We start from the raw sequence: 19,651 nt of genomic DNA, 5'->3' as shown, positions 1-19,651 counted from the left end.
TGCCATTATATGAACTGATGGTAAACCTTTATTTAGAATATTGTGTGAAGCATTGGTCACCCTATCTCATAAAGAATATTACAGAATTAGAAGGAATTCAGAATAGGGTGATGAGAGTATTTAGAGGCAAGAAAAACTGTCATATGAAGAGAGATTGAAAAGATTAGGATTGTTTACTTTAGAAACGAAATAAGAGGGGACATGATAAAAAAAGATAGAAATTGAACACAGCCCAGAACAAAGGGTGATGCTAATCCATGCCACCCAGGGGGAGGCTCAGAGTCAGAATTCCTGAAGCTCCCGAATGCACATGGGAGCTGCCTGCTACTGTATCCCATGGGTGCAGCATATTCTTCCACACTTTTGCCCTGTGCACTAGTCTCTCTCCACAGATCACTGCAGAGGGGGTATGAGGCTATGGCCTTCTTTCCCTTTTGGGATGTACCCCAGGGTTGCAAGGAGGAGAGAGTCCCTGGACTCTTTGACTCCCTTCCCCAACTCGGCATTGCAAGCAACTGCAGTTTTGTGTGGCCCATAATGGAGCTGCACAACAGAATAAAAAAAGCACCTTTTCTTCCTCCCACATCTCATGCACCCCTCTAAGGGCAAGGCACAAAGTGGCCCTTAGCAATGGACTCAGCAGCCTATGGAACATAAACTATACCAGAGGAGGGAAGGAACACCAGCAGTTACAGTAGTATTCAGTTTAAGAAAACATATGTATTGACAAATCAAAATGCTTTTGCCTTGTTTTTAAAAGTATAAACATACATGCTATTTGTAGATGTGGTTATAACAGTATATTTTCTTTCATTGCAACTCCTTCTTAATCTGCAACTCCTATAGAATACAGACAGCAACAATAAAATTGTCTTCATTCTGCATTGCCAGTTACCTTTTGGCAAGCATTAGAGTATTTCCACAAAGCTGTAATATTATGGCCTTTCCATCCTAGGCTTCTTTTCAGAGCATGCAGCACGTATACTGAATGCTAAGATTGTCAGACTTATTTGAATTGGAATTTTTTATGCTGTGGGTTTATTTGTTGTTTAGGTTTGTATAAACCGCACATGCCAGTTTTATGCAGTCCTGGGATATGATTGTAATCCACAAGTAAAATGCAACGGTCATGGAGTAAGTAACAATAATATTATTATTTTGATGTTACTGCTTCTATTAATATTGTTCAGGAAGTTCTTTCTTATAAAACCTCATTTTGTAGTGTCTATGGTTTGGCTGTAAAAGCCCTTCTGGGCTTACACTTGGGGTCCAAAATCACTATGCTACTGTCAGTTATTTATGGGAATAATTGAGTAAAATAATTTAAGCCATTTTTCTTTCTTAGAACCAGTAACAAAATTAGAATGTGAGAGAAGAGATTGTTATGCACAGTATAACTATGAAATGAATTGCGTGGGCAGATTAGTAAAAAAAAAAAAAAAAAATCAAATAAGGGCCAAGATCTGTATCTTTGAACAGGAGGGAGCTGCACATGACCTAAAGTAGTGTAGATTTATAAAAAAAATTAACATGGCTGCAGATAATGGGAGGAACCATTCTGGTGTAGTGGATTGAGGACAGCAGGGAAAACTAGGAAGTCCCTTGAGTTCTAATTTCAGTTTTGCCATTACTTTGGTGTTGACCTTGGGCAAGTCAGTCCACCTCTCTGGTGCAAGGAATAGTACAGTATAGCATACTTGCCTCGAAGGGGTTTGTGCTTTATATTTATTCAGTTTTTTGAGGCGGTTAGATGCCTGTCTTATTTTCAGTTCATTGTCTGGTGTATTTCTGAAGTGTCAGACTATTCAGTAATATTTGGGCCTGACCCTGTCCCACTAAAGTCAATGCCAAAATTCATATTGATATCAGTGGGAGCAGGATGAGTTCTAGCAGGTCTCAGCTAGAACAAGGAGGTTGACAAGAAAAGTGTAATCTCAGAGCAGTAGTCCTTCAACCTGTGATTCGTAGACCCCTGGGAGTCCGCAGACTATGTCTAAAATTTCCACAGGGCCTCTGCGCCTCCCTTTGAAATTTTCTAGGGGTCCACACAATGACAAAAGGTTGAAATCCACTGTCTTAGAAGGTACCTAACAGTACTAAGCTCTGAGGAAAATTCACTAAATGAGTAATTTTGCTACATTCCCCTGTGTTTTCAGGTATGCAACAGTAAGAAACATTGTCATTGTACATCCTGGCTGGAATCCTCCAGATTGCAAAACGAAAGGCTCTCCAGTGGGGGGAAGTATTGACAGTGGGCTTCGATTGTTGGACTTTGGTTAGTAATCCAAGTAAATCTGGTAAATCAAATGCCCTGTATCTCACTGACCTGAATTCAGAGACTCTTCTCTAACTGAAAAAAGAGTGGTTTCAGAGTAGCAGCTGTGTTAATCTGTATTCACAAAAGAAAAGGAGGACTTTTGGCACCTTAGAGACTAACAAATTTATTTGAGCATAAGCTTTTGTGAGCTACAGCTCACTTCATCAAGATGAAGTGAACTGTAGCTCACGAAAGCTTATGCTCAAATAAATTTGTTAGTCTCTAAGGTGCCACAAGTATCCTTTTCTTTTGAAAAAGAGTGGGGATAGGATACTCTGGGGATGGGCATCTCAGATAAGCATACGATCATAATATCCAGAAAATCACACCACCAGTGATGGGGTAGCTAAGAGGAAAACCTGTAAACTGAAATTCTATATTTTTGTGAAAAAAGAAAAGATTTGTAATACAGGAAATGAGGCATTTGGGTATTATTTTTTTGTACTATGTGCTTACTAAATATTAATATATTACTCTGAGGTTGCTGGGATTTTTTTTTATTTATTGGAATTTTTGAGGTTCCAGAGTGTCCCAATATGTTCTGTTAGTTTTTAATAAATACAAATAAATAATAATACTACTAGACTTCATTTGCTTAATGACATAGCATCAGATTCTAGTCCTCAGTTATTTCTGATTTACACGGACACAGTTGAGAGCAGAGTCTGACCTACTTATATAATAGGTACTACCATAATACAAATAATAATAAGAATAGTGTCTGTATTGAGAAAATGCTGAAGTATTGTATTATCTTATAAACAAATATACAGCCTCTGTTGGCAGATAGATGGCACACTGGGCTAATACACCAGGATCTGAATCATCTCTCTCAACACACTGCCTAGTTCTTCAATTCAAGCCATATTGTACCATGTTTTTGAGATCTGGAAGATATCTGTCATCTGAGGATAGGACTGCATGGAAAGCTTTCATAATCCCTGCCTGCACTCTGTCCATTTTAGTTAGCACAATCATTTCTCTCTTCTTCATTGTTAAAATTGATCCCTATATATTTAAACTACAAAATACAAATATTCACTTTGTTTGAAGTTAATTTTAAAACATAATGCATGACTTTGATTTCAAAACTGTTAAGTCTAAAGAAAGTAAAAAAAAATACTTTAGGGAAAACAATTGTGTGGAATTAAAACTTGCAACCAAAACTGAAACAGAAGCTGGGTAAAAAATTCCAGTGTTGGTGAGGAGGGTCTGTGATATCCAAGCTTTACTGCATAATCCCCCATTTTACAGATTTTCTTTCTTTTCTTTTCTGGTTAAGCATTGTCAATGGGCTCAGCCCTGTACAAGGTACATGAATAAAGATAATTTCTGCACTAGAAAGCTTTCAGTCTGGAAGGAGAAATTGGTGCTGCTGTGAATCTAAAACTTTTACTGAAGATGATTATTGAATTCGACCTAAACCGCAATTATTATAATGTCAGTTTTTTTTCTAAACCATATAGTCTCAAATGGGGAGTCAAAATTTCACAAGCTCAATGTTAAAGTTGACCTGCAAAGGTTAAAAAAAAAAAAGGGCTTGGTTCTTAATTCTGCTTTATGATGTATAAAGACGGTCTGGAATTGAATGTTAGTGTATGGTGGGTCTTTGTTTGATTTGGATTTTTTCCTTTTAATTTATGCCAGAAATTCAGATCTTACCAGCCTTGTTTTTCCTAGAAGACACTATTGATGACCAAGTACATTTGATGTCACAGATGTCAAGGAAGTGAAATATGATTGACTGGTCAGAAGTGACTCTATTCAAACTATTTAAAACTTTACTTCAAACACCTAACAAACATTCACAAGAAAAACTCTTTGTTATTCAACATCCTCCTGAGCTCCCAAATCCACTGCTCTGGGTCCTCCAAGTGAAACTTCCAGCAAAAACAAGGGAGAGGGACAGAAGACTTTATATTCCTGATATACTAAAAAAAAAAAAGCAAGGAAAACATATTTCAGGCCTTTTGAAATATGAGCTACTTCTTGAGTTGGAAGCTTTATCAGATGCCCCTTTAGGGAGAGCAGTATTACAATTTCCACTCAGTTGATCCTACCCCATACTCTTTTAATTGGGTAGTAACTGCATATTAATCTTCCAAGAGCAAGGATGTGCCTATGCAATTTCATGAACAAGAAATGAAGGTTACTGGAGTTCCTCTGCTCATCCACACTCATGCACCCTACTTCACTGGAGTTTTCAATCAGGCTTACAACTGTGTGAGTGGAACTAAGGGACGAGTGAGTCTGTCAACTTTCAGTAACCTCAGTCCTGAATGCTAGGTCCTGAGGATGTAGGGTGACCAGATGTCCTGATAAAATCGGGACTGTCCCGATTTTTAGTTCTTTTCCTGCATCCCGACCGATGCGCAGTCAGGATGCCATTTGTCCCGATATTGCGGCTTTGGGTGCTCGGCGGCTTTTTTGCTTCCCCCCTGTGTCCCGATATTTTGTCCGTTTCATCTGGTCACCCTATGAGGGTGGTTGTATGTGGTCCCAACAATTTTACTGCTCTAAATATTTATGCCACAGACTGTGGATATGCAGAGGCAATATACTCCAAGGACTTCATTCCAGTAAGTAACCCTCATTTATTATTAAGCCATGAGTATAAAGGACATTCAGGAAATGAGTAAACTTGTACAGAAAGTTATCACAATTTTCATTTTTTAACCAAATGGAAACAATATTTTATTCTAGAAAGGACTGTATGCTTTTATAATATCAGATAACTTTCTCTCTTTCTCCTTTATAAACGACACAGAATGCTGGGAGTTGAGCAGCTTGGACTTGTGAAATCTGTTATGTGTTTTCCTTCTAGATATGGTTTTAGAAAGAGCTGCCCAAGACACTTGGAAGAATTGGCTGCTGCTAAGTTTCTGTATCTTTCTGCCTGTCCTTCTTGGTTCTATCATCATGATCGTAAAATGGAATGAATTGACTAGATTCTGCTCAAAGGAGGAGGACTCACAAGTTGATGAGTAAATATTTTTTTCACCTAATTAACTAATTCCAAGCCTTCATTTACAGATCTGGGATCTCTCTAGGCAGTGGTGGATGTGATGAGTTCATGAACAAGATCATGAATATGAGATGGTTGAATGTACAGTCAATGGTGTGCATTGGGAACTGTATGCTTTTACTTCTGAGACGGTTTCGTAAGCAAACAAGTGAGCTAGGCAATAATGGACACACACTGCTAAAATACGCTGTTGTACTAGAAAGGACAGTATCAGAAAAAATTGATTTCAGAAAGTCAGGCTTGTAGCTGTAAAAGGAGTTAAAGAAAATTGGCTTGAATTCAGTAATACTGGGGAAAATTGCAATAGAAAAGGGAAAAATTAATATTTAAGATACATACAACTGTGGCTCCATATGCCAGTGAAAACTAGAAAACTTGAAAGGCAATGAAATCTACCAGTCTAAGCGGAAATGTGAAGAGCAGTGTAGGAGACAACTAAGTGCATTTAAACTGTATGAAGAGAGAGAGAGATGTGCAAATTAGTTTTCGAAAGATGGAGCCAAACTGTGACTCTCAATCTACTTGCTTGGACCCTTATACCTGTGTCTCAGGCCCATGTAAGTAGGCTTGGAAGGATTAAATTTTCATTGGTGTCAGCAAATGTCACTTTCACGGAACACACAACAACAAAAACTTCCATCACTGGTAATCAAAATTTGCCCATAGGCAAAGTAAGGAAAATGATTGAGAAGTTATTAGGCTGTGATTTAAAGGTATTTAATTTGGCTGTTTGACATGTGATGTTGACAATTTGTTTTAATGGTCAGAAAGTTTGAAATTATTGAATCTCAGTGTCTGCTGTCATTAAATAATTATTGCCTGACCTCCACCATAACTTTCTAGAACTGTGAAAATGTAAATGAATACAGATTGGAAAAAAAAATCTTAAAACCCATAATATTGCACAACTGTGAACATTTAAATAGATAAAAGTAAACATTGATATTATCCATCAGAGTTATAAAAAAACAAAAATTTAATTCTGCCAAGGCTACATGTAAGTCAGGACAAAGGGATTTGGACTACTGGAACCTGATGCAGGACAGGCCTAAATCAATATATGGCATTTTCCTAATAAATATTTTTTTACAGAAATTGCACTTTAAAAGTCTTCCTGTCCTGCAGGAAAATAATGTATTGTATAGGAACTCTGATTCGTCAGTAGAATTCACCTTTGATAGCAAGAAATTCTCTTCTGGATTGCTGGAATTTTAAAGAGACAGAACTGAATACACTCTGTAGTTTCGAGACTATGTGAAGCATTTAATTCGTTTTAAATCATCTTCTCTCTCATTTTTTAAAAATCTAAATCTAGATCAGAAGACTTGAGCCTATCAGATAATCGAAGGTAAGTTTCAAATATGTAGCACACTCTCTCTCATTTACCATTTACACAAGTACTACACAAGTATTACACAAGTACTGCAAGACTGTAATCAGGATGGATCCTATTGTGTTAAGCACAATTCAGGAAAGAGGATAAAACACAGATTCTGGAAAGCTGGTCAGAAGTGGTGTAGTTTCAATACGTACCAGTTTATTCTTCAAAATACTATCTACTCATTATGCAGTAGGGTTTTCTAAACGTCTGCTCTGGAATATCCATAATTATATTTGTATTGGTGAAAAATATAAACCTCATAATGTTATATTATGGTTACATATTTTTATAAATAATCAGTGGCATGCAGTGTATTTGATCAAGTCCTTTTGTTAAAACTATTTGTGCTTAATGCTAAACTATACACCTTAAGAAATGCATAAACAAACGAACAAAATTCCCTTTTGAAGAGTCTGGTCTGGTGGTTATTTATTTGTTGTTGCTGTATGCAGTGATAGGTCTGTTCCCTTCATCCTTTTCTGCCACAGTATGTAGGTAATAGCAACAGCTGGCAGAGACCTGAAGACTAAAATGGACCAGGCGTAAACCGAAGCTAGGAAAAGAAGCCGACATCGTGGTTCCTGGGGAAGAAAAAATGAGACTAGATCATAGCTGCAGTGATGTATTTTATAAGCTGTTTTCCTTTTGGTGAATAAAATATCACTAGTCCGTAAAGTGCAGCGTCGTTCCTGCCTTCAGGTCGCTCCAGGGGAGTTCTCCTTCCCACACGCGGTGGATGTGGCATAGGCTTGCCGACATCGCGGGAGACAGGCACGTGTTAGCACTTGGCATCCCACAGACACCCCTGATGCTGACCCCACCTCCCCACCCCGTTCCCCCTCCCATACTGCCCCCAAATTCCCCCAGTGCCCCCACCTCCCGACCCCCTACCGCGCCCCACCCCCACCCCCGTCTCCACCTCCCATACTGCCCCCAACACTTCTCCCCAGTGCCCCCACCTCCGACACCCCCTACCGCGCCCCCCCCCCCGTCTCCACCTCCATACTGCCCCCAACACTTCTCCCCAGTGCCCCCACCTCCCGAACCCCCTACCGCGCCCCACCCCCCCCCGTCTCCACCTCCATACTGCCCCCAACACTTCTCCCCAGGCCCCCACCTCCCGACCCCCCTACCGCACCCCCACCCCCGTCTCCACCTCCCATACTGCCCCCAACACTTCTCCCCAGTACCCCCACCTCCCGACACCCCCTACCGCGCCCCACCCCCCGTCTCCACCTCCCATACTGCCCCCAACACTTCTCCCCAGTGCCCCCACCTCCCGCCCACCTCCCGACACCCCCTACCGCGCCCCACCTCCCGCAGGGCCCCGACTGTTCTCTGGGGGGGCGGGGGGGCTCCGTGTCCGTCACGCGCTGCCGGCGGCTCGAGGCCCCGGGGCCGTTTCACCCCGACCGCTCCCGGCTCCAACCGGCGCCGCCGCCCGCGCCATGGGACCCGTCCTGGCGCTGGCTGGGCCAGCTCCTGCCCGCGCTGGGTGAGCCCCCCACACCGCCCCGCCCTCCGGGACCCCCCGTCCCTGCCCGCCCTCCCGGACCCCCCCGTCACTGCCCCCACCACGGAGACCCCCCCGTCACCGCCCCGCCCTCCGGGACCCCCCCGTCCCTGCCCCGCCCTCCGGACCCCCGTCACTGCCCCCACCACGGAGACACCCCCCGTCACCGCCCCGCCCTCCGGGACCCCCCGTCCCTGCCCGCCCTCCCGGACCCCCCGTCACTGCCCCCAACGGAGACACCCCCCGTCACCGCCCCGCCCTCCGGGACCCCCCGTCCCTGCCCCCCCTCCCGGACCCCCCCGTCACTGCCCCCCACCACGGAGACACCCCCCGTCACCGCCCCGCCCTCCGGGACCCCCCATCCCTGCCCCGCCCTCCCGGACCCCCCGTCACTGCCCCCACCACGGAGACACCCCCCGTCCCTGCCCCGCCCTCCGGGACCCCCCCGTCCCTGCCCCCACCACGGAGACACCCCGTCACTGCCCCGCCCTCCGGGACCCCCCATCCCTGCCCCACCGCAGAGAGACCCCCCCGTCACTGCCCCGCCCTCCGGGACCCCCCCGTCACTGCCCCGCCCTCCCAGACACCCCCGTCCCTGCCCCCCACCACGGAGACCCCCCGTCACTGCCCCGCCCTCCGGGACCCCCCCATCCCTGCCCCCACCACGGAGACACCCCCGTCACTGTCCCGCCCTCCAGGACCCCCCCGTCACTGCCCCCACCACGGAGACACCCCCCGTCACTGCCCCGCCCTCCGGGACCCCCCCGTCACTGCCCCCCACCACGGAGAGACCCCCCATCACTGCCCCGCCCTCCAGGACACCCCCATCACTGCCCCCCACCACGGAGACACCCCCCGTCACTGCCCCCACCACGGAGAGACCCCCATCACTGCCCGCCCTCCAGGACACCCCGTCACTGCCCCCACCACGGAGACACCCCCGTCACTGCCCCGCCCTCCCAGACACCCCGTCCCTGCCCCACCACGGAGACACCCCCGTCACTGCCCCGCCCTCCCGGACACCCCCGTCCCTGCCCCACCACGGAGACACCCCCCGTCTCTGCCCGCCCTCCGGGACCCCCCCGTCCGTGCCCCCACCGCAGAGAGACACCCCCGTCACTGCCCCGCCCTCCGGGACCCCCCCGTCACTGCCCCCACCACGGAGACACCCCCCATCTGCCCCGCCTCCGGGACCCCCCCGTCCCTGCCCCCACCACGGAGAGACCCCCCCGTCACTGCCCCGCCCTCCGGGACCCCCCCGTCCGTGCCCCCACCACGGAGAGACCCCCGTCACTGCCCCGCCCTCCGGGACCCCCCCGTCACTGCCCCCCACCACGGAGAGACCCCCCGTCACTGCCCCACCCTCCCGTACACCCCCGTCACTGCCCCCCACCACGGAGAGACCCCCGTCACTGCCCCGCCCTCCCCGACACCCCCGTCACTGCCCCCAACATGGAGACACCCCCGTCACTGCCCCGCCCGGACACCCCGTCACTGCCCCCCACCACAGAGAGACCCCCCATCACTGCCCCACCTCCGGGACCCCCCCGTCACTGCCCCCCACCACGGAGACCCCCCGTCACTGCCTCCCACCACGGAGAGACCCCCCCGTCACTGCTTCCTGCCAGGGATCGACCCCCTACCAGTCACTGCCCCCCACCCCTCCGGGAGACCCCCCAGTAACTACCCCTGCCGGGAGCAAGTCACTGTTCCCCCCGCCCTGAGAGATAACCCCCCAGTCACTGGCCCCCCGGGAGCAACCCCTAGTCACTGCCTCCCACCAGGGAGAGATCCCTCATGTTACTGCCCCCGCCCCTTCGGGACACCCCCAGTCACTGCCCCCTGCCGGGAGCAACCCCCAGTCACTGCCCCCACCCCTTCTGGAGACCTCACATATGTCACTGCCCCCCAGGGAGAGACCCCCCCAAGTCACTGACTCCCCACCAGGGAGAGACCCCCACTGCCCTGCAGGGACCAACCCCAGTCACTGCCCCCCGCCAGGGAGAGATCCCTCATGTTACTGCCCCCGCCCTTCCAGGAGACCCCCAGTCACTGCCCCTGCCATGGAGCAACCCCCAGTTACTGCCCCCCACCCCTCCGGGAGACCCCCCCCAGTAACTGCCCCCTGCTGGGAGTGACCTCCCAGTCATGCCCCCGCCCCTCCTGGAGACCTCACATATGTCACTGCCCCCAGGGAGAGACCCCCCAAGTCACTGCCCCCCCTGCCAGGGAGAAACTGCCCACAGTCACTGCCCCCCAAGGAGCAACCCCCAGTCACTGCCCCCCACCAGGGAGAGATCCCTCATGATACTGCCCCCGCCCTTCCAGGAGACCCCCGTATGTCACTGCTCTCCGCCAGGGAGAGACCCCCCCAGTCACTGCCCCTGCCAGGGAGCGACCCCCCAGTTACTGCCTCCCGCCCCTCCAGGAGACCCCCAGTAACTGCCCCCTGCCAGGGAGCAACCTCCCAGTCACTGCCCTCCGCCCCTCTGGGAGACCCCCCGTCACTGCCCCCACCAGGGAGAGACCCCACCAGTCACTGCCCCCCTTGCCAGGGAGAGACCCCTCCAGTCACTGTCCCCTACCCCTCTAGGAGACCTCTCCTGTATGTCGCTGTCCCCCAGGGAGAGACCTCCCATGTCACTGCCCCCCACCAGGGAGAGACCCCCTCATGTTACTGCCACCACCCTCCGGGAGATCCTCCCCCTTATGTCACTGCCCCCCAGGAAGAGACCTCCCATGTCACTGCCCCCCACGCCTCAGGGAGAGATGGCTTATGTCACTGCCCCCACCAGGGAGAGACCCCCTTGTCACTGTCCCCCATCCCTCCGGGAGACATGACTCATGCCACTGCCCCCCCAGGGAGAGACCCCCCCCCATTTAACCTCCTTGTCTCCCTTCCCGCCAGGGAGACACCCCTCATGTTACTGTCCCTGTCAGGTGATATCCCCCTTATCACATCCCCCAGGAGAGACCCCCCCATGTCACTGCCCCCCTGCCAGGGAGACACCCCTTATATTACTGCCCCTGCCAGGTGAGACCCCCCGTCACATCCCCCCAGGAGAGACCTCCCATGTCACTGTCCCCCTGCCAGGGAAACACCCCTCATGTTACTGCCCCCATCACTCTCCCCTTGCCAGGAAGACACCCCCCCCTTGTCACATTCCCCCAGGAGAGACCCCCCCCATGTCACTGCCCCCATCAATAACCCCCAGGAGAGACCCCCATGTTACTGCTCCCCCTTGGAGGCACCCCCCATCACTGACCCCCTGGGAGAGACCTCTCCCCCCACTGAAGGAGAGAGACTCCCCCATGCCAATTCTCCTGCATTCCAGAGAAAAGAGACCTACCCTATATCACTGCCCCCTCTTTCCAGGGAGAGAGAACCCCATTTCACTGCATGGTCTTCTGGCAACTGCCCCCCCTTCAGGGATAACGACCCCCGTGTCATTCGACGTGGTGGGTGCTGCGAGACCTCTCCTGATGTCACTGGCTTCCTGGAGACAGACATCTCCATGCCACTTCACCCCCAGAAACATCAACTCTGTCCCCATGTCACTGCTCCCTCAAGAGCCGCCCTCTGCTGCCCCTTCTACAGCTCCCCATCCCTGACCCTCCAGCTAAGAGAAGCAGGGAGGGGCTGGGTGGAGAGCCAGGCCTCTGAGGCAAATTACCGGTACTCAGGGAGCTGAATCCTGGGTCCCAGGCCCTGGCAGATTTTGTTCTCTCACCCAGGGTTCATCATTATATGTTCCAGGAAAGATATTTGTGTTGCATATCTCCAAGCAGTGTAGAGCAACAGGCCGTAAGGGAAGCGACACCATAGAACTGGGGCCAGTGAGACAGGGCTTGATGAGCCAAGGGCCTGCAGAAAAGGGGAGAGCTAGAAATCAGGGCATTGATAAAACAATTTCACATTGGACACAAATTCAAGGAAGGGAGCAAGGCATTTAGCAAGGTGAAGGGAAAAGTTTTAAACCTGCATTTGAAGAAGAAACTTGATTGGCTCAGAGGGAGAAAGTGCCAGGTAAACAGGCAGCAAAAACAAAAGAGCTTAAAAGCTTCCTCCAGTTTGCTGAATGAAGCGGAAAGAGAGGAAGCCAAGATTAGGGGAGTAGTGTGTGTTTATATGGGGAATAAGGTGGGTGTGGACACAGAGCAGATTGAAGAGAGAGTCAGTCAAGCATGCCAAACGCCAAGATGGCAGTTTTATATTGCATTCAGAAATGGAGAGGAAGCCATGGTTGGTAATTGAAACGGGAGGATGGGTAGGAAGGAACAGTTTAGGCAGATAGTGAAGGGTGATGTATGACAGGGGGAATATTAATAAATATAGTTAGTGAAGATTTTTTCTTCTCTAGGTTCTCAACGAACATTTATGCAAATCATGGTTCCATGGTCAATGACATCAAATCAAAATGGAAATCGGGTACTAGTGCTTATAATTAAGATATTTAATTATTAAAAAATTATGGACTGGAATATAATAATTTTGCTTAGCTGAAGATACAACTAGAAATCCTTCCATGCACAAATTCTTGTGGCTTTTATAACTTCAGTGTACCATCATGAAATATTGTACAGTCAACCATCTTGATATACTAAGCTAGATATGGCCGAGTGCTTGAGCGTTTAAACCTTTAGATTTAAAGGGGAGCTGCAAATCTCTTGAACAACATTTTTTTTAAAAGTTTCAGATTCCAAAATCTTACAGGTATCGGCTTGAAATGTACTGGCAGTCTTAGTCTTGTCAAATGCAAGTCTTAGTCTTGTCAATGAAGGAATAATTTAAACTATTTGCATGTATTGAAGTGTTTTAAATTAATGTAATGCTTCAGGAGAAAGATCCCTGTAGTTCATTGTGAATATCTCATTGAAATCATTTGCTCAGAGTGCAGCTCCAGTCAAAAAAACAAATAAAGTGTATATAAATAATGGGATAGAAATAATGCTGAAACTATTAGCCAATTACACAAACGGATATCACACTTTCACCTGGAATATTGTATTCAGTTCTAGACACCTTATCTCTGAAAAATGTTACAGAAATAGAAGAGGTCCAGAGTTGGGCAACAAAACAATTCGATACATGGGAAAATTTCTGTATGAGGAGAGATTAGGAGAGTTCAGTTGAGAAGGAAGATGAACAAGAGGGGACATGATGATGATATGTATAAAATAAGAGCAAGTACAATGAAATATTCAGTGGAAATGAAAGGCAACATATATGTGACTGCTAAAAGGAAACAAAAGTTTTGTTGGATAACATAATTTTTATAAGGGATATAAACACTCCTTATTCAGGCTATAATCCAAACACTAATGAAAGGGGGCTAGGAATAAATTTAATTAATGAGCAGGTTATTCCATAATGGTCCACTATACTTCTTGTACCTGCCTTTGACATATCTGGTACAGGCTATTACTGGAGATAGGATAATAGACTAGACTACAACTGGTCTGAATCATTATGGCAATTCTTATGTAAATAATTTGCACATAATGTTACTTGTCTTTTAAAATCAAATAATTTTTATTGATGAGTGTATTTAATTATTTTTAAATGGTTTTACAGTCACTTTTGTGATAGCTGTACATCATGATATTATGAACCCTGGTGGGTTTGTGCTCACTTGCACAACCAGTATAATTATTTGGCTTCCATGAAAATAACTTTCCATGCTGTATCATTTTGTATAGAAATTGTATTGCTACATACAATATTCCTGTAAATTATATAGTGTACACTGATATATGACTTTGTCCCCTGTGGTAATTGGAGCAGGATTTCACACAGTTTATTGATTGTAACTACATATTTTGAATTGTTATATTGTTTTTTCTTTTAACATTTTTCTAGCTGTGGTTGCTTATAGACAAGGAACTTTTAAAAGGAACATATGATTCAGTTTAAGAAATCAAAGATTGAGTCACTCTGCACTGCATAGAGCTTTGGAAGAGCACAACACAATATGTTTTGGTAGATGTCAGAAGGGGCCAACCCTGGTCTGGCGTATTTTAATGTCAATTTGTCCATTTCTCTTGAGAAACACTTGCAGTGTACTTCTTCATCGAGCACTTTAAATTTATGTTCATGTTTAGTAAATGCAGAATTATTGAGCCAGTTAAAATACTGTGTTAGTAAATCTCTTTTTCTCTGTCATTCTGAATGCGTTAGAATCAGGTGTCCTATGTCATTACAATAGAAGAGAGTTCATATACCCTTCACCTGAAGCAACAGTAAGTGATTTTCTTTCTTCCTCACCCTTAGGCTGGGTACTGTGTGATCTGTTATTATAAATGTTTCTAATAAATCCTGTCTGGTATTGGATGACTTGTTTTTAACTTCCCTTTGTTTTCCAATCTTTAGTTATTTTTTGTCTGTAAGAGTCCAAACTTATACTTTTCCATCTTGTTGCTTTAGCCTGTTATTCTTATTAGTATGCACTGACAATTGGTGAATCTAAGATTCTTCAGTAGGAAATATTCTCACAGATCCTTGAGTTTCAAGCCTTAAGGAGAAGATTGAGAAGCTGACAGGCAAACAAGAAAAGAACTTGGAATCCTCAAAAGGGTTTGTAGCTGTGTACCTTGAAGGCTGATCATTACTGTCACCCCATGTAACTCAACAATTTTCCAATCGGAAAGAAAATATAAAACATTAAATTATCACTCAAGAAACTGAACTGAAGGGTGGAAAAAATCATTGCAGCATGGTGAAATAAGTGTGAGTGCTCTTTAATTTTTTAGGACTGTATAATACTTATTTTGAAATTCAAACTTTTTTCTTTTTTTTTAAATAGAGTTTTTTTACCCAATAATTTCAGGGTGTATACTTACAGCCAAGAGGGGTCTGTTAATTCTGATTTCCCACATATTAAGGTAAGATTTATTTACTGTGTCTTGCAGGTTTTGCTTTTTCAAAATAGATTCGCTGTTAGAAATACTCTCTGGGGATTTTACTTGTATTTTTAAGTATTAAAATGACTCTCCTGTTGGAAAATACCTTAGACTTTTCTTATTTATGCTAATCCTGGTATGAGCTTCTTCAGCGAAAGGTGCAAATATCCATTAGAATTACTAAGATTATTATTTTCAAATTTAGAACTGTATTAAATTAACAGCCTTATCAAGAAAGCATCTGTGGTAAAGGCACTATAACAGAGTTTTAGAGTGGGATTTTCTAAAGATGTTGGTGTTGACCTAACTTTGTTCCCATTAAAGTTAGTTGTAGTGGAGTTATGCCAATGCTGAACATTTTTGAAATTAAAAAAATCAATAGCATAATTGTGAAGATCTCAATTGTATGTAATATCAAAAGAAAAACACAGATGTAAAAGAAATATGGGTTTCTTACAATCCTGAGCATTTCACTATAGATAACATTAGCTTATTATCCATAAACTGTTCTCCCTAGATCCCCAAAGTAGGATTTAATCTGCAGTTAGTGGCAATGGTAGATGCTAGTTTCAAAAGAGCCATGCACCCTAAGCTTTTCTCTTTAATTTTGTCGACAGGCTAACAGTACCTTCTCAAAGTACTTGCTCATAGTACTGGAATATTGGAGAGGAGGGATGGTCCAATGATGAGGGCGCTAGTCTAGGACTTGGTAGACCCAGTTTCAAGTCTCTCCTCAGCACAGGCTTCATGTGTGGCTTTGGGCAGGTTACTTAGTCTCTCTGTGCCTCAATTCTCCATCTGTAAAATGAGGATAATAGAACTTCCTTACCTCACATGAGTGTAGGGTGATCAGATAGCTAGTGTGAAAAGTCAGGATGAGGGTGGGGGATAATAGGCGCCTATATAAGACAAAGCCCCGAATATCGGGACTGTCCCTATAAAATCGGTACATCTGGTCACCCTACATGAGTGCCACGAAGATAAATACATTGAGGTGCTCAGATACTATGGTGATGGAGGCCATATAAGTACCTAAGATAAACAGAGAATAGTTCCCGAAGAGTGCAGTTCAGTAGAGCAGTGGTCCCCAACCTTTCTTGGGGCACCACGTTGGAGACCCCTGCAGTAGAGGGAACAGTACTGGGTTTACAGTGGCGTCAGGCTCACATTCAGAAGGAGCCTTGGTGCCTGGACTGTGGCCCTGCCCCCGACTCTGCCTGTGCTCTGCCCCTAGGCTCCGCTCCCCCTCAGCCTCTTCCCCCGCAAGACCCCTCCCACCGCTTGTTCTTCTCCACCCCACCCCTACCCACTGCTTGTTCCTCTCTGCCCCCCCTCTTTTCTGCTCCCTCCCCTCTCTGTTTGAGGGGTGGGCGGGGCCTTGAGGGAAGATGCAGAGCAGGGGCTCAGTGCGGGGTGGGGTCCACAAAAGGTTAATTTAGCCCTGAGAGGTGTACAAAGACAGAAAAGTTGATCATTTAGAGTTTTCCAATTCACTCATATCTACTCACATTTACAGACTGTAGTCCCCTTGTCCCCATATACTTTGAATCTTTTCATTGGGAGCATGTCCTTTTCAATACTGAAATGATTTCCAGCTCTTGAGTGGTGAACTCCCCTTACTGATGAGTAAGCCATTAATTTTTCTTTACTTATTTTTTCTAGCGTGATTGTTTCTACAAAGGATATATTGCAGGTTTTCCAAATTCAGTTGTGACACTCAGCACCTGTTCTGGACTTAGGTAATAGCATCACTTTTATTTAAATACAGAAATTAAATAATTCAGAAGGTGTTTGTGCGTTTACAGTATCTGTTACCTTTCAGACTGACTGTGGTTTCATTCAAACTATGTTATAGCTTCACATAATTTTGGCTTTTTCAGAGGGATACTGCAGTTAAAGAATGTCAGCTATGGAATTGAACCTTTGGACTCTACGCCTGGATTTCAGCATCTAGTTTATCAAATATGGAATGAAAACATAGAGAGTCTGCTTTTTGTAGAAAATGATTCTGTTATATGGAGTGAAGGGATGACACGAAAGCTGGATACAGGAATAAAAGTAGGTGCTGGCTGGTTTGTTTGCTTTGCTGAGAAAATGTTTAATATGTTAGTATCTGATCTACTTTACAATTTCTACACCAAGTATTTTTAGCCAAATTCTTTTCTCAGTTACAATTGTACATCCTCAATAAAGTTTGTGGGGTTGCGAGGATGTTACCGAGGGCAGAATTTGTCAGTTTGTGTTTTGTCTGAAGGACAGGGCAAAGCTATTACACGGTGGTAATTTTGGTTTATTCAGTATGTCTGATACTTAGACATTGGACAACTCAGTTGTGGTAAGAACAGTCTTTTGCCTCTTCTGGTTGGGCATTGTGATAACACACATTATCTTCCTGGACCGTGGATTGAAGCACCGGAGCTGCTCCACGGCAAGAAGAAGCCATTGCTTTATTAGGAAAGAATGTAGCTGGGAAGCAGTGATTCTTGGATGCTTGTGGGAATGTGATCCAGTGCCCTGAACTGGTTTGAGAGATCATGATGTCCTATGTCACCACCTTGCTCAGAGATGTAATATTACTAAAGGGGACATCTCCATCTCGATGGGGAGTGCTTTTGGCACACAAGCCCAATAACAACCAGTGGGACAGCACTGCTGAGGCCTCACATAGTGGGCTGAAGATTAGACTCCTAAATATTCTCCCTGGATCCTCACTCTATTCAGCACCTGACATAGCTCTGGGCACCTGAAAATTGATAGTTCTAGACGTAAAGTGTGAGTCTAAGTACACATACATATGTAGACAGTCTTCTTTGATATTTTTGGATCTCTACCTCCCACTTTCACTTCTCAACATCAATGCCCCTACACGACTGGTTAGGAGAAGGGTTTTCAGCCGTGCCCTCAGAGAACAATATAGCTTTATCTCTTCAGACTTTGTGCTGATCCAAATTACTAGGTCAAATTGGGAACTAAGGTGAGAAATTAAATGGTGGTGGTGCCAGTGACTTGCCAGTGCAGTATGCATGGCAGGACACCTAACTATCCCACCAGAGAGAGTGTTTTGGTGGCATTCAAAGGGCAAAATATGGATCTAGGCCAAATGGGATGTGTAGATTCCGCACAGATGTTTAGAGTTTACGGTCTTGACCTCACATAATTTTTCCCTTGGGCAGGGGGGACCAGTTCAAGTAATCTTTGACTGAACAAATTTGGCTCCAAAATACTAGATTTTTCACTTTTCTAGAGTCTGTGATAGATTTTTGCTGGTCTGAACCAGCTGTACATGTTGCTTCTGCAACTTTGGTTCAGAGGTTTTGCTAATAGTGGAGAGTGAATGTCATTGTCAAAGGGATTCTCAGCTGTGAGATCACTTATTAATTTAATTTTTCCCATTACTATTCTCCTTTTTTTAAATTCTAGTAACTAAGAGAAGTCCAACTCTGTTGATGATTTTAGAATCTTGTACATTCCTTAATTTGTGACTTTTCAGAAGTCCAGGGCTATTTCCACAGATTGATTTAATTGTTTCTGAATAGCACTAATTTAAGCTTGGCTATTCACTCTAACTTATTTTGTGACTTCTGCTCTATGTGTCTCATTCACACTGCTAGTAATGAGCACAAGAGATATAATGTAGAAGTAATTCCTTAATATACTTTTTTCCTTAAGTCAAAACAGAGTTTCATCAGATACTCCAGATATCTGGAAATGCATGTGATTTTGGACAAGGATCTGGTAAGTCTAAACTAATTAATCATTTATATTTTCCTATAGTATTGTCTTAATTTTTATTGCAAAAGCTGATTCCAGCTCTAGAAACTTCCTCTCTGTCTCTACAGCATATAGTAGGAGCATGCGCACTTTACAAAATGTAGACATGGCTTCTTTCTTACCCCCACTGATGACTTAAGCATTTTGATTAATCCTATGGCAGATTCAAAAATTGATGCATATTTATGACGGTCTAAGGTTAATGTCCCAAGATTGCCCCCTTGCAGAGAGAGCAGGTACCTCACTTAACTCCTATATTGTTCTCTGGGCAGCCCCAGCCCTGTGGTCTCGTTCTGGGGTATGGGTACAGCCTTCTGGCTGTGCCTTTAGTGAGTCCATCCCCTTTCAGGGGATACAAAACAATCCAAACTAAGGAAAATATTTACCTGCCCCTCTTCCTTGTGCAAGGGAGAGGGAAGCAGTCTTTCAGACAGTTTCAGTTCCCAGTCCTTAGTGCAAATAAAGGTCACGGCCAATGTTTCCTCTGAGTTTTTCCATCCATGCATGGAATAAATTTTGTTATGTGAAGCAAGGTATGTGCGGATGTGCGCCACCAGTAGAAACAAAAAACTTAGATATAATATATATTTTTTAAAAGTTACCATAGGGATAATTACTCCAGCCAGGACAGGTTAGGCATTTTAGAACTCACCACTCAAAGAATTAAATGTAAGTGTAAGAGAGAAATAAAACATTATGAAATGCATAGACCAGTCAAAAACTAAAACAACACACTTTGAAAGA

General features: G+C 45.4%; 1 protein-coding gene and 1 pseudogene across 3 annotated transcripts in view; both read left to right on the top strand.

Annotated features, from left to right (window-relative positions):
- Nucleotides 1–7,392, top strand: part of LOC119848557 — a 36,381-nt pseudogene extending 28,989 nt beyond the window's left edge.
- A 4,274-nt stretch (nucleotides 7,393–11,666) lies between these two features.
- The window catches only part of LOC119848663 (disintegrin and metalloproteinase domain-containing protein 32-like), a 43,613-nt gene continuing 35,628 nt past the window's right edge, over nucleotides 11,667–19,651 (top strand). For all 3 annotated transcript variants that reach the window (XM_043503123.1, XM_043503122.1, XM_043503124.1), the window contains exons 1-6: nucleotides 11,667–12,665; nucleotides 14,415–14,476; nucleotides 15,040–15,118; nucleotides 16,799–16,875; nucleotides 17,017–17,194; nucleotides 18,806–18,871. In XM_043503123.1, coding sequence (XP_043359058.1) covers nucleotides 12,615–12,665; nucleotides 14,415–14,476; nucleotides 15,040–15,118; nucleotides 16,799–16,875; nucleotides 17,017–17,194; nucleotides 18,806–18,871 — 513 coding nt within the window. In that variant the 5' untranslated portion in view covers nucleotides 11,667–12,614. The remainder of the gene's footprint in view (nucleotides 12,666–14,414; nucleotides 14,477–15,039; nucleotides 15,119–16,798; nucleotides 16,876–17,016; nucleotides 17,195–18,805; nucleotides 18,872–19,651) is intronic.

Source organism: Dermochelys coriacea, chromosome 26 (assembly GCF_009764565.3).
Source record: "Dermochelys coriacea isolate rDerCor1 chromosome 26, rDerCor1.pri.v4, whole genome shotgun sequence".
Lineage (NCBI taxonomy): Eukaryota > Metazoa > Chordata > Testudines > Dermochelyidae > Dermochelys > Dermochelys coriacea.
The sequence above is the reverse complement of the archived record's forward strand: the minus strand, read 5'-3'. Positions and strand labels throughout refer to the sequence as shown.